This window comes from Doryrhamphus excisus, chromosome 20 (assembly GCF_030265055.1).
Source record: "Doryrhamphus excisus isolate RoL2022-K1 chromosome 20, RoL_Dexc_1.0, whole genome shotgun sequence".
NCBI classification, from domain to species: domain Eukaryota; kingdom Metazoa; phylum Chordata; class Actinopteri; order Syngnathiformes; family Syngnathidae; genus Doryrhamphus; species Doryrhamphus excisus.
This window is the reverse complement of record NC_080485.1, coordinates 10709820-10722404: the sequence shown is the minus strand read 5'-3', so window position 1 is coordinate 10722404 and position 12585 is coordinate 10709820. Positions and strand designations below refer to the sequence as shown.

The 12585-nt window shown below is 41.6% G+C and overlaps 2 protein-coding genes across 2 annotated transcripts in view; one reads left to right on the top strand and one right to left on the bottom strand.

The window, feature by feature from the left end:
* The first annotated feature begins 373 nt into the window (after positions 1–373).
* Positions 374–12585, top strand: part of kcnq5a (potassium voltage-gated channel, KQT-like subfamily, member 5a) — an 80359-nt gene continuing 68147 nt past the window's right edge. Inside the window, exons 1-4 of the mRNA XM_058058024.1 lie at positions 374–401; positions 4684–4751; positions 4858–4983; positions 8044–9018. Of these exons, the coding sequence (XP_057914007.1) occupies positions 8654–9018 (365 nt within the window). The 5' untranslated portion in view covers positions 374–401; positions 4684–4751; positions 4858–4983; positions 8044–8653. The remainder of the gene's footprint in view (positions 402–4683; positions 4752–4857; positions 4984–8043; positions 9019–12585) is intronic.
* On the bottom strand, positions 1292–6800 carry cnrip1b (cannabinoid receptor interacting protein 1b). Its single transcript, XM_058058023.1, has 3 exons — positions 6390–6800; positions 4799–4943; positions 1292–3951 (listed from the first exon to the last, which is right to left on the bottom strand). The coding sequence occupies exons 1-3, from the start codon at positions 6767–6769 to the stop codon at positions 3787–3789; spliced, it is 690 nt and encodes a 229-aa protein (XP_057914006.1). The 5' UTR covers positions 6770–6800; the 3' UTR covers positions 1292–3786.

Below are 12585 nucleotides of genomic sequence, written 5' to 3'. Positions count from 1 at the left end.
TGATGAGCAAGCGGTGGCAGAGGGGTGGAGACAGCGTAAGTAAAAGGGGGCGGGGGGTGTTACTGTGCATCAGTAATTATCGTTTAATTTCTCGTTTAATCTCGTTTAATTCAGATCTAATAAAATTATTTTATTAGATTATTTATTATAATAATTTATAATTATTATGTTTTAAGTCAAATCGCAATTTAATTCCATCACTTTCAATCTATGCAATCTATGCAATCTTATTATTGTCTCTACACTCGTACATTGATTAGTGTATTTTGTAAATTACAGTACTTCTCTATCACTGTTAATGCAAGATATGCATATTATTACTTCCGGTATGACGTCACATATTAAACGCGGAAGTGAGTCGCATCCATCCATTCAACGGTACCTGTGTTCATATTTAAACAGTAAGTCTCACACTTTGTTTCACAAACGACACATTATCTGTCACACACCTTCTTAACGTATATCTTATGAAACGTTAAGTGATTTTTTTTGAATGAATTATGACAAGTGTGTTTTTTTTTGCTCATTGTGACATGTCGTTTAAGGTAAGCTAACAAATGTTTTTGTTTTTCGCCCCTCCCCGTTAATCGTGCAACGTGAGACGTTTCTAATAACTAATAAACGTTTGAGTAAACGTACTTCTGGCGTATACATACAAGAACAGTGTTTATTTGCAGTACTGTATTGACAATTGCGTATGCGAGGAAAGGTTTCCCTCTCCACGATTGTTTGGGTTCCCCCTGGTGGCGGTGAGACGCCACTTCACCATGTGAATGTCCCCAGTCTTTTGCCATGTTCTCACAGTGCATGCGTGGGTTTTCTCCGTGTACTGCAGTTTCCTCCCACATTCCAAAAACATGCATGTTAGGTTTTCTAAATTGTCTATATGTGCCTTGGGATTTAGTGGCGACCAGGCCAAGGTTTACCCGGCCTTTCACCTAAAGTCAGCTGGGATCAGTGACCCCTGCCATTGCCATTGCACCCGTCTGTAGTACATATAGATGGATTTTTTTCCTATGTAATCCTCTAACGTTAAGATTGTCTCACGCACACACTTTAAATCCATGCTGAACATTCTAAGCCTTGGTTAAGGTTGGTTTAAGTGGCTTAAAGATAAAGCGACGCTGTCAAGAGAGCCACCTCTAAAGAGAAACTAATGTTATAATAACAAGGTAGTTAATTGAAATCACACTCTTAGTAACTCACCAATACATTACTTGGGGAACTGTAAATGTTAGATGAGTTATATTAATGCAATAAACCCAAAGAAGAATCAATCCTAACTTGTACTTTTTAGGTGTTTATTTTTTTCTTGCATAGGTCGAGTCAAAGAAAATAGTATATCACAACATATATATCTGTCAAAAATGTACACACATTTAAATTCATTGTCACTTTGTACAAAAAATACACCATTTACAACACAAAATAGAAAAAAACCCTGATATTTTTATCCTTTTATACAGTATTACATCCATTGAACGAGGTAGACAGAACTTAAACACCAACAACAGGAGCATATCATCACAAACTGTCATAATACTGGGTTCAAAACGGCATAGTTCCATTTTCGTAGGTCACACGAGTTCACACAAGACGCTGACTTGAACGTTTCATCATAGTAATAACTTTGCTTTACAAGAACACATGACCACGATGAGCTTGATTGCCTCTCTTTGTTGATGGATGACAGTTCAATTGGACTTGCGCTTGTGTCTGCATATACAATTTAATTTAATGATTAAAAAAAGCAATGAAGTAACTGTTAAGCAACACAGTGTATAGCTTATTTAACAGGGAGTTGCAGAATCAGCAAGTGTAGCCACACAACAAAGAGAGGTAGTTGTTATTAAATTGACAGAAATCACCCTACTTAGCTACATAATAGCTAACCAAAATATTAGAAACAAGCCTCCGTATGACGCGGTGCAGTGGCACACCGCTGAAGACTACATCCACAATTAAAAACTGAGCATTATTACCTTTTGTGAAGGCGGAATTGTGGATACAGTTCTTATTAAATTGTCTGAATACATAAAAACATACAATGTATTTATGGAAAATATAACCTGGGTTCACGAGCACCATTTATAATAACAATAACACATATGCCAGCTAAAGCCTAAAACAGTTACACACTCCAGTCACTTCGGTTGTGTTCACACTTGTGAATTGGTACTCTTGTATGGGACAAAACACTTAATGACTTTGGACTCGAATTGAATAATCAAAGACTTTTTAGTTTTAGTCTTTCGACTTTAGTCTGATGACTTGAAAATACAGTCAGTGTGTTGAGTAAGTGTGTCCCCATTCAAAGTATTCAACTAACAAAACCGGTATTAAGTCATTTCAAGCCAAACAGCAAATTTCCCCACATAATCTGCCTCATTGAATGCATCTATCAATGTCCAATGAGGTTTAAGAACAAACAACGAGTGTGTGGTCTACATTTCTGTGAGCTCCAGGATGGGTCTACATGCTACCGAGAATAACATCATTTGCATTCGTAAATTACGAAGTCAAGGCATTGTATTTGGTAAAGACTTAGCAGTGCTTATGACTTGTAAGGACATAATTGCATGCCTATGACTTTGGACTTGACTTGGACTTGCACGTGTTTACTTTTACACTTGCAAAACAGTAACTTTCTTTCACTTATGGTATTTTTGTGTACCAAAATGCAGTTCACTGGGGTGAATAGGTGGGTTATTTTTATACTCCGTTATGATTACTAGCGGGTGGCACGGCGGTCTGGTGGTTAGTGCGCAGACCTCACAGCTAGGAGACCAGGGTTCGGTCCCCGCCCTCGGCCATCTCTGTGTGGAGTTTGCATGTTCTCCCCGTGCATGCGTGGGTTTTCTCCGGGTACTCCGGTTTCCTCCCACATTCCAAAAACATGCTAGGTTAATTGGCGACTCCAAATTGTCCATAGGTATGAATGTGAGTGTGAATGGTTGTTTGTCTATATGTGCCCTGTGATTGGCTGGCGACCAGTCCGGGGTGTACCCCGCCTCTCGCCCGAAGACAGCTGGGATAGGCTCCAGCACCCCCCGCGACCCTCGTGAGGAAAAAGCGGTAGAAAATGAATGAATGAATGAATGATTACTAGCTTAGAGTCTCATAATGTGCTATATACGTATGTCACTATATGGACAGTTACTATGGTACACATAATGTCATTGTATGGTCATATCACCTTGTACTTCGGTACGGGACAAAAAAAAAAAACTTAAACTGTATTATGGAAAGCAGGAAGTGAACAAATGTAACAGTTACTGATTGTAAAAGTACCAGATGGAGGGGTAGGATTTAATAAGCTTTGCTTCTTCCTACTCCTTTTGGACATGTGGAACTGTGAACTGATTATGTGATGCATTCAATTGTAATCTGATGCATGTTCAAATGAAATAAAACCATTACCATAGATTTCACAAAAAGCTTCTAAAATGTACTTTTAAAGAGCGGTATTGTCAAATAGCACAAACACTGAGAGAGAGTATTTGTGTTGCCATTTTAACACTGATCCGAGTCTTTGGTTCGCATAGCGTTCACAACCAAACCGCACCAAACTTCCTTTGCAAGTAGACCGAGAACCATGTCAATCCACTTGTTTGGTGCACACCTTTTTAACCCAACCAAACACGACTAGTGTGAACTCACCCTTACAGACACCATCAGTCAACTTGAACATTAAATATAGATTCAGGTAAACGCTGTCAACGGTTCAAATTGGTTGGGAAGGTAGGAACACACACATTTGTGGGTTTTTAACCCCCGACCCGCCCCTCACATAAATGTCTCTTTGTTGACCCACATGAGCGTGCGCGTGTCGTTGGGTTTGCACTCGTACTCGATGCTGTTGAAGCTGTTCCCCCACTGGCAGTGGTCCCGCTTGTTGTAGTTGTAGTACTTAACCTGCCACACCGTCTCAAACATGCCCGCCTCTGTGAACTGACACACACACACAACATAAAGAAGGACACATTCAGAGTGCAGGTACCGTATTTTCCGGACTATAAGACGCAGTTTGGTTCAGGTTGGCTGTTCCTGCGACTTATACTCCAGAGTGATTTATACATGAAAAAACTGTTTATGTTACATAAACACTGGACATATTTACTGCTCATGTTTATTTTTTGTGTAGCCGAATAACCATTGTGTTAGCATTCAGCCTGTTCTCTATTATTTTATTGTTAGAACTTGATCTTCCAAGAGGACGTAATGTCTGTTTTGGTCAAGTAGTTTATAAAATAAATTACCCGCAAAAAATGCGACTTATACTCCAGTGCGGCTTATGTATGTTTTTTCGACCTAACTATGCATTTTGGCCTTGTGCGATTTATACTCGGTATATGAATAAACATGCTTTAAGTACACACGCATGATGTACGTGTGATGCATCTAGTGATGGCGAACTGAACTCAAATCACCGCCATACAAGCGCTATAAATAAATATACACAGGATTTTTGACTTAAACACAGCAGAGCGCTCCTGTCATACAGAGGATCTTTGGCCAGCATTTTTTGCAGTGTGTTCTTCAGGGTGTTGTCAGCTAATGATAGCGACTTGGCAAAGTTTAGCTACTAACACCAGCTATCATTGATGTTCAAGATAGTACCTTTAATACATTATGTGTTACATTCCCTTGCCTTCTTGTTTGTTTTTTTTTCTATTTTCATAGACCCTCGGTTCGGCTGGAAGCAGGAACAATAACTTAAATAAGACAGGCATGGGTATCAGCTAAACAAAGTGAGCCTGATATCATGATACTGGTACATGCATCGTCTTAAGTGTACCTGTATGTCGATCTGAACAGGTTGCCTCTCCCCACTCTTGGTGTGTGTCACCCCCTCAGTGTTGTAGAGGCCTGTATAGACGACCGACTGGGGATCTTTGGACTGCTGCTCCAGGATGAAAGTGACACCCCCTATGGTCATTGACCTGCAAGGAGGACCACCAATGCTTATTAGGGACACACAAGGTTCTGTACTTATGTCATGTAATGATTTAACCAAACAGTAGTTGGTTTTTGTCCAAAGTACAATACTACATATTTATATTACATATACAGTATTCAGGCTACATGGCGTATGAGTGGTTAGCATGCAGGTCTCACAGCTAGGAGATGCGAGTTCAATTTCACCCTTGGCCAACCAGAATTCTCCGAAAGTTACAACTTTTTTGTTTTGTTCATCATATTTAAAACATTTTTTTGTGTTTTTTGTGGTTAGCATGTTGGCCACACAGTCAGGAGATCATGAAGACCTGAGTTCGATTCCCCGCTTGGCCATCTTTGTGTGGAGTTTGCATGTTCTCCCCGTGCATGCGTGGGTTTTCTCCGGGTACTCCGGTTTCCTCCCACATTCCAAAAACATGCTAGGTTAATTGGCGACTCCAAATTGTCCATAGGTATGAATGTGAGTGTGAATGGTTGTTTGTCTATATGTGCCCTGTGATTGGCTGGCGACCAGTCCAGGGTGTACCCCACCTCTCGCCCGAAGACCCTCGTCAGGATGAGCGGTAGAAAATGAATGAATACAGAATCCAAAATGATTGGAGGATGCCTGATGGCATATATTGTGGTCATCTGCAACCATGCATTTGTCATTATCATAACAATAACAAATCAAAATGGTGATTCTTAGCCGTTACATATATACCGCAAAACCACTATTTCTTTTTATGTCATCACGTGCTTCTTGCCATGCCAGCACAGCTGTGCTCATGCCCCAAATTCTCCCATATGCACCATGCCATGTGTGACCTATTTTCATGAATTGCTCCATCAGATCATTGGCATATTTCACAGGCTGTGTGATATATGTAGAAATCAGAAAAATCTTATTTAAAAAAATAAATTAAAAATATTTACATTTGAGCAGATAATTGTAAAAAAAACAAAAAAAAAACTTGGAGTTCCTAATCTCTGGGCTGTCGTGCAGCCAATTGGGTTTTATGTTGCCTTCTAGTGCTCCTCTAAAATCCTTCTTCCGGGATTAATTTAGCAACAGGCGCTGAGGTGCGTCACCTTTGACCTGCCGTAGCAAAATAAAACGCCTTTACTGTTTGTTTGACACACTACATTGAGATAAATCACGATTTATATAACGATATAGTATAGCTAGTGAATTAATTGCCAGCACATTTTGGAAGTCCTATTTAACAGCTTCGCCTTGAATGCATCTTTGCAATAGTCACCTGGTTTAAGGTCACCAATCAGAGCCTGCCAAGGTCTTTAGCTCTAATTCTCAAACCGAAATGCTAAATTACAAAAGAATATTGATCGATTATGATAATTTGGAGTGCTCCTGATTGGCTATTGAACACTAATCGACACGTCTCCCAAAAATAAATCACAACAAATAAATAAACTAGAGGTCTACCTACGTGGCCTCCACCGCTCCGGGTTTAACCACCACCTCGATCTTGTACTTGGACCCGGTCAGCAGCTTGATGGTCCGGCTTTGCCCGAACCTGGCGCCGTCAGATTTGAAGTATACGGCGGTGTTGCTAGGAAGCATTTTCAGCGAAATCCCGATTTTGACGAGCTGCGGGACGTCGGCCATGTCCACACCAATAAAAACAGCCGTGCGGATCCAGACGCGGGATTGAGGATGTGCAGAACGTGATCGAACCGTCTCAGGTGGCCGTCGGTCCGCACGCAAGGAGGGTGTGGTGCGCGCGCAGCCTGGACTGGAGCGCTCCCTAATCCTGTGTACCGGTCTAATCCCATTCCACAACCACTGATCTCGCTCTTTCTCATCCATAAACTAAAGTGCACACTATCTTCTTGTAATGTATCACAGCCATTACTGTCAGAGGTTCCGAAGTTCTGCCAATTGGACTGTTAAGTAATCTTCTAGTGAGTCACCGAAACATACAACATACTTAACACCACCAAAGAATACATATTTTAATGATAACAGTATTTACATCTTCTAAATAAGCAGTTGAACCAATCAGAAGAAATCATTTTACGACACAGCAAATCTCATGTAATAGCAAGGTGTAACCACTAGAGGTCAGAGTTGTACCATGCTCACACTTCAAGTCACCTGAGTCCCGGGAATATGTCAGTCAAAGTAGCTTCGTAGCTTCCATTAGGAGACACAGTTCATGCATTATGTCCAGTTGGCATTTTATAACAAACATTATCCTTATACAAGAATTGAATCTGATAATGCAAAAGACAATGCAGCCGAAGTCAAGGCCACATATTCTAAATTTGGAAATGGGCACCTTTTCCAGTTCATCATGAACTAATATGGTTTAAGAAAGGGAAGTGTATAAAACATGCCTTTCTATAGAGGAGTTCAGGACACAAAGCAAAGCCATCAAACAAATGACTTATTACAGCATAACTATTATTAGCGATGGGCATTTTAGTTAGTTTATCCATAATCAGAATGATAATGATGGTATGCAACATCTTTCCACAATTAGCTGTTGATATTCACATATAAGTCATTGGTACATAAAGCTTACTCAAAAAGAGCCGATCAACTATTTACAGTCATGTTGTTGCAATGATAATTATCAGTACTGATAATAATCAGTATAAAATGTGATATCAGTCGATATTGGTATTGGATTTCCAATACTGTATGCTGTATACAACATATATGTGTGCATTCCACCGCATGCAATATGTCATGTTACACATATCGGTATGGGCTGATATCGGTATCGGCATATTGATTTTCAGCAAAAAAAAACAATATCAGACATCCATAGTAATGACCTTCAGTGTGCCCTTCCCTCTGAAGTCGCCTGGATCCCCCCAAATGTAGCCCACCTCACAGATGAACTGTTAGCTAGTTTTGCATAATGGTACATCAATAACTTTCCAAACAAATATGATTCCTTTGCGTTCCACAACAAATGCCAGTAAAACTAAAACAGTATAAAGGTACAAATTGGTAAATAACATAAAGATAAAGTTACCACTGTGGCTTTAAAGACGGTTCTTCTGCCTCAGATACATCTTAAATGTGTTTAATGTCATCTTCACTGCACATTTTTATTGATGTTGTATCCACAGGTAACACAGCCGTGACGTCAGTGCAGCCCTGGGGTCACATGGTCAGTCAACCCGGAAGTGTGTTTTGGCGCAAATCAAACAAATTGAGAGTAAAAGGCAACAGCGTGTATTAGAGCGTAACTTTCCAAATTAATGAATAGACAATGCAGCTAGGTTGATTATTTAAGGTATTTGGTTACTTATGTATGCGTACAACGTGTGTTTATTGACGTGTTTCCCTCCAAAAAGTGACAAAGGTGTATTTTTGTGGCACTTTGTGGTGGTAAAATTGAGGAGCAGCTACAATGAAGACCTGGGAATTGTCTTTGTGTTTTTTTGTAAAAGAGAAATGAGATGGTGGGATGGTGGGTGAGTGGTGAGAACACATACACCCCCCCCACCCCTTTCAACACAAATGTCTCCATGGGTCCACTACTTCTTCATAACCCAACTCTTCTGCCGCTGTGCGCACATGCTCAAAGGAGGAGTGTTCGAACCGGACACTCCATGTGCAAAATGAGAGCAGCAGATTTCGCCATTTCAGTTTTGTCCAATTAAAAAGTCTCCACACACTTTGTATGCGAACGTCCACCCGACTCCCGGCGCCCTCCACGCCCGCGCCGGTGATGCCATGCCGCGGGGTGACGGCGGCGACGAGAGCGCTGGTGGTATCGGTATCGGTGGTGGCGGTGGTGGTGGTGGTTTCGGCTCCGGACTCTGGCTGAATACTTCCCCTGGACGCCTGGCGCGGGATTTCCCTCTCAGGGATGTGGAGTGCGGACAGAGGATGATGAACAACGCGGTTCGGATCGGGGACAGGCTGGGGCCGCCCGGTGCCGACATGAAGCAGGGCGCCCGGCTCAGCCTACTGGGCAAGCCGCTGACGTACAGCGCGCAGGGCGGCCGCAGGAACGCGCGCTACCGGTGGCTCCAGAACTACCTGTACAACGTCCTGGAGAGACCCAGGGAGTGGGCGTTCGTCTACCATGCTTTTGTGTGAGTACACTTTTAAAAAAAAAATATCATTTACACAGTTAACTTAGTTGCATTCACTTCCAACATACTAACAGGGCCGGTTGCAAGAGGTGCACTTTTGGGAACCTCGGCCCCCAATCTGGCATTTGTGAGATGGACTTGAACGTATGCGGTTCTAGCTGTTTAGAATCTATTTGCAAACTGTCAAAAAATGAACAAAGAAATAGTTTTTTTGCTTCATGTTTGGTGTACTAGGGGCAGCACGGTGGGCGAGTGGTTAGCACGCAGACCTCACAGCTAGGAGACCAGGGTTCAATTCCACCCTCGGCCATCTCTGTGGGGAGTTTGCATGTTCTCCCCGTGCATGCGTGGGTTTTCTCCGGGTACTCCGGTTTCCTCCCACATTCCAAAAACATGCTAGGTTAATTGGCGACTCCAAATTGTCCATAGGTATGAATGTGAGTGTGAATGGTTGTTTGTCTATATGTGCCCTGTGATTGGCTGGCCACCAGTCCAGGGTGTACCCTGCCTCTCGCCCGAAGACAGCTGGGATAGGCTCCAGCAACCCTGCGACCCTTGAGAGGAAAAAGCGGTAGAAAATGAATGAATGAATGAATGTTTGGTGTACTATATTCAGAAATGTAGTATGTTTTTAAGACGGCGCTGGTTCGATTCCTGGGGCAGTGCCGCAACACCCATCCGCTGGAGATGCACAGTGCAGGTCCCAAAAGTTCCATCAGGAAGAGCGAAAAAGAAAACCAGAAGACAACATGCAACTCATGATGCTAGACATCTTCCAAATAAAATTAAACACCATTTTTTATTAATTAAAAAATATATATAATTTAAAAAAAAAAGGACCCATCGACATGTCAGTCAGGTCTGGGTTTGGTATCAGTCTAGGGAAGCAGAGCGTTGTTGGTATCAGCTAAAAAAAAGTAGTGGAGGCCATGTTGGACACGTTCTTTGCTGTCTCCCAAGTGGAAAAAGAAGCGAAGTCATGGTGGGGTAAGAAGAAGAAGTGAAAGAGGAATAAAAAAAATACTCAGCAGTGAAAAAAAACAAAAAAACACCAATGTTATTGTGAAGAATTCACCTCGCAAAAGCAAAGTGGTTAAAGATTAGCTTTTTTATGCCACTTTATATAAACCTGCCGTTTGTTATTGTGCAGCCTCAGCACACATACAGTAACTAGCGACATGCCACCGTCGTTGTCGACGATAGGAATGACGAGCAAAGGGCATCAAGAAAACGTGGATGTTTAAATCGTCACCCTCCACCCAGGGCTCGACAATAACGTTGTACCGATGGCCCGGGGCAAGTTAAAACAAAATTCGGGCAAGTAAATCCAATCATTAATATTCCCGTCGGGCAAGTGCACTTTAGCATGCCGTACTGCCAAGAGTTTTTTTTAAAGCGGTTCTTGTTGGGTGTTGGTAAAACACGGACTGCGTAATTCCGGTGGTAATTTGCAAACCAATCCTTGCAAATCTTGAAATGGACCAATCAGAATCGTTTATTTAGACCGCGGTCCGTAATCCACAATCCGCGTTTTACCCACACCCGTTCTTGTTCGCGATCAACCAATCAGCGATCGTTTTACTAGGAAAACATCTATCATGGCGTCCCTGCCAACATCGTCTAATTCTTCAACAACTTCTGAAGGAAAACACCAAAAAGTGATGAAACAGTGCCTCCTAAACAAGTATTTTATTAGCGGCAGCAAATCAAATGATGGCAAAGGTGAGTGAATCACATTGCTGTGACAATTTGAAGTGGTCACAATGAAACACCACCCATCAGATCCAATACCAAGTGCTGATTTTGCACAAGCTACAAAACCTAGCGGTTTCATTTCTCTGTGTATTTTTCTCACCTTTGCTTCACAAATTATTGTTTGACCATTGAGCATTTTTTCTGAGCATTTCTTTCTAAAAACACTTTACTAGTACACAAATGTGTCAAATGTTTCATTGAGGTGCACAACTTAAATAAATATCACTGCTTACTACGACTACCATGTGTAAGGTAGCATGGCTTGCCATGTTAACATACATCTCCACAAATTTTCAGACATTCCTCCAAATACAATGCATCAGTACTATTATCTGATGAATTATCAGCATATATTGATATATGATATCATTATGGCAGTCTTTTCATTTTACATGGGGCAAGTAGTTCGGGCAAGTAGTTCTCACCTTAAGGATTCCCCATGGGCAAGTAATTTTTCTTTTTAACGTAGAGCCCTGCCTCCACCGCTTCTTTAGTGTTGTATTAAGGAGAGAATCCGATGTACCATTGAGCTCACGTGACACTTGTTTCTCCTTGAATTGACTGTTGCTATGTCGGAACTCTTGTCAATTGACCACCTGTTACACCCGAGCGCTTTTAATGATTGCTTAGGGCTTTGAATTTATTTATTGGACCTGTGTGTGAGACAGACCACATCAAATATAACATCATTGATTATGTGACCACCATTTCATTTTTTGCCTTTTTCTTTAAGTGACGTACCACAGCAAGCAGCATATCATTCATTCATTCATTCATTTTCTACCGCTTTTTCCTCACGAGGGTCGCGGGGGTGCTGGAGCCTATCCCAGCTGTCTTTGGGCGAGAGGCGGGGTACACCCTGGACTGGTCGCCAGCCAATCACAGGGCACATATAGACAAACAACCATTCACACTCACATTCATACCTATGGACAATTTGGAGTCGCCAATTAACCTAGCATGTTTTTGGAATGTGGGAGGAAACCGGAGTACCCGGAGAAAACCCACGCATGCACGGGGAGAACATGCAAACTCCACACAGAGATGGCCGAGGGTGGAATTGAACCCTGTTCTCCTAGCTGTGAGGTCTGCGCGCTAACCACTAGACCGCCGTGCACTATATCATGCACTATCTTGGATAAAGAAGCTTATTCCCATGACAGCATCAAATAGCTATCCAACATATGTCCTTATATTTTACGTCAGGATCAATCCGGACTTTGGCTAGCGGACCCTGAGTCAAACCTTTCGAGCAAAATCTTGGTACGGAAACAACGTCATATAACGCCAGTCGACTCGTCAAGTCTAATTAATTGAGTAGTATAGTATATAACATGATTGGGAAGTGAATTGATGTTCTGTGTATGACATGTTTTTCCGAATGTACATTCCATCCTTATATGTATATTTCGAAATTGTAAGTGATCCTGGATATTGGAAAAGGAAGAAAAAGGAACATGAAAATCTGACAGGAATATCATGGGTTTATTGAGTGGCTCTGATACGAAGTGTAATTGCATCCTGTAAAATGATTAACAGAGGAAGTCATTATTGATGTGCTGTTTGCAAAATGAATGGATGCCTTCTGTTTTGCGTCTAACACACACCAGCTGCAAATTAGGAAGCAAGGCCAAATTACTCCATGTGAATTAAAAAAATAATAATAATTATCAGCAGGTTTGGAGAATATGACATATATGTTGATATATATATACTTACAGTGGAACCTTGTATACCGTCATTAGTTGCTTCCAGTTCTGACTCCAACCTAAATGGACACTAACCGAAACAAGCTTTAACGTAAGAACGGTC

Bases quoted from the DNA above. Each gene is read 5' to 3' on its own strand.
- cnrip1b (XM_058058023.1), bottom strand. From the start codon at position 6,769: ATGGATGAGAAAGAGCGAGATCAGTGGTTGTGGAATGGGATTAGACCG. The intron at 4,944-6,389 runs GTAGGTAGACCT...TCCTCCTTGCAG, and splicing joins CCCGGAGCGGTGGAGGCCAC to GTCAATGACCATAGGGGGTG. The intron at 3,952-4,798 runs GTACACTTAAGA...TGTGTGTGTCAG, and splicing joins CTGTTCAGATCGACATACAG to TTCACAGAGGCGGGCATGTT.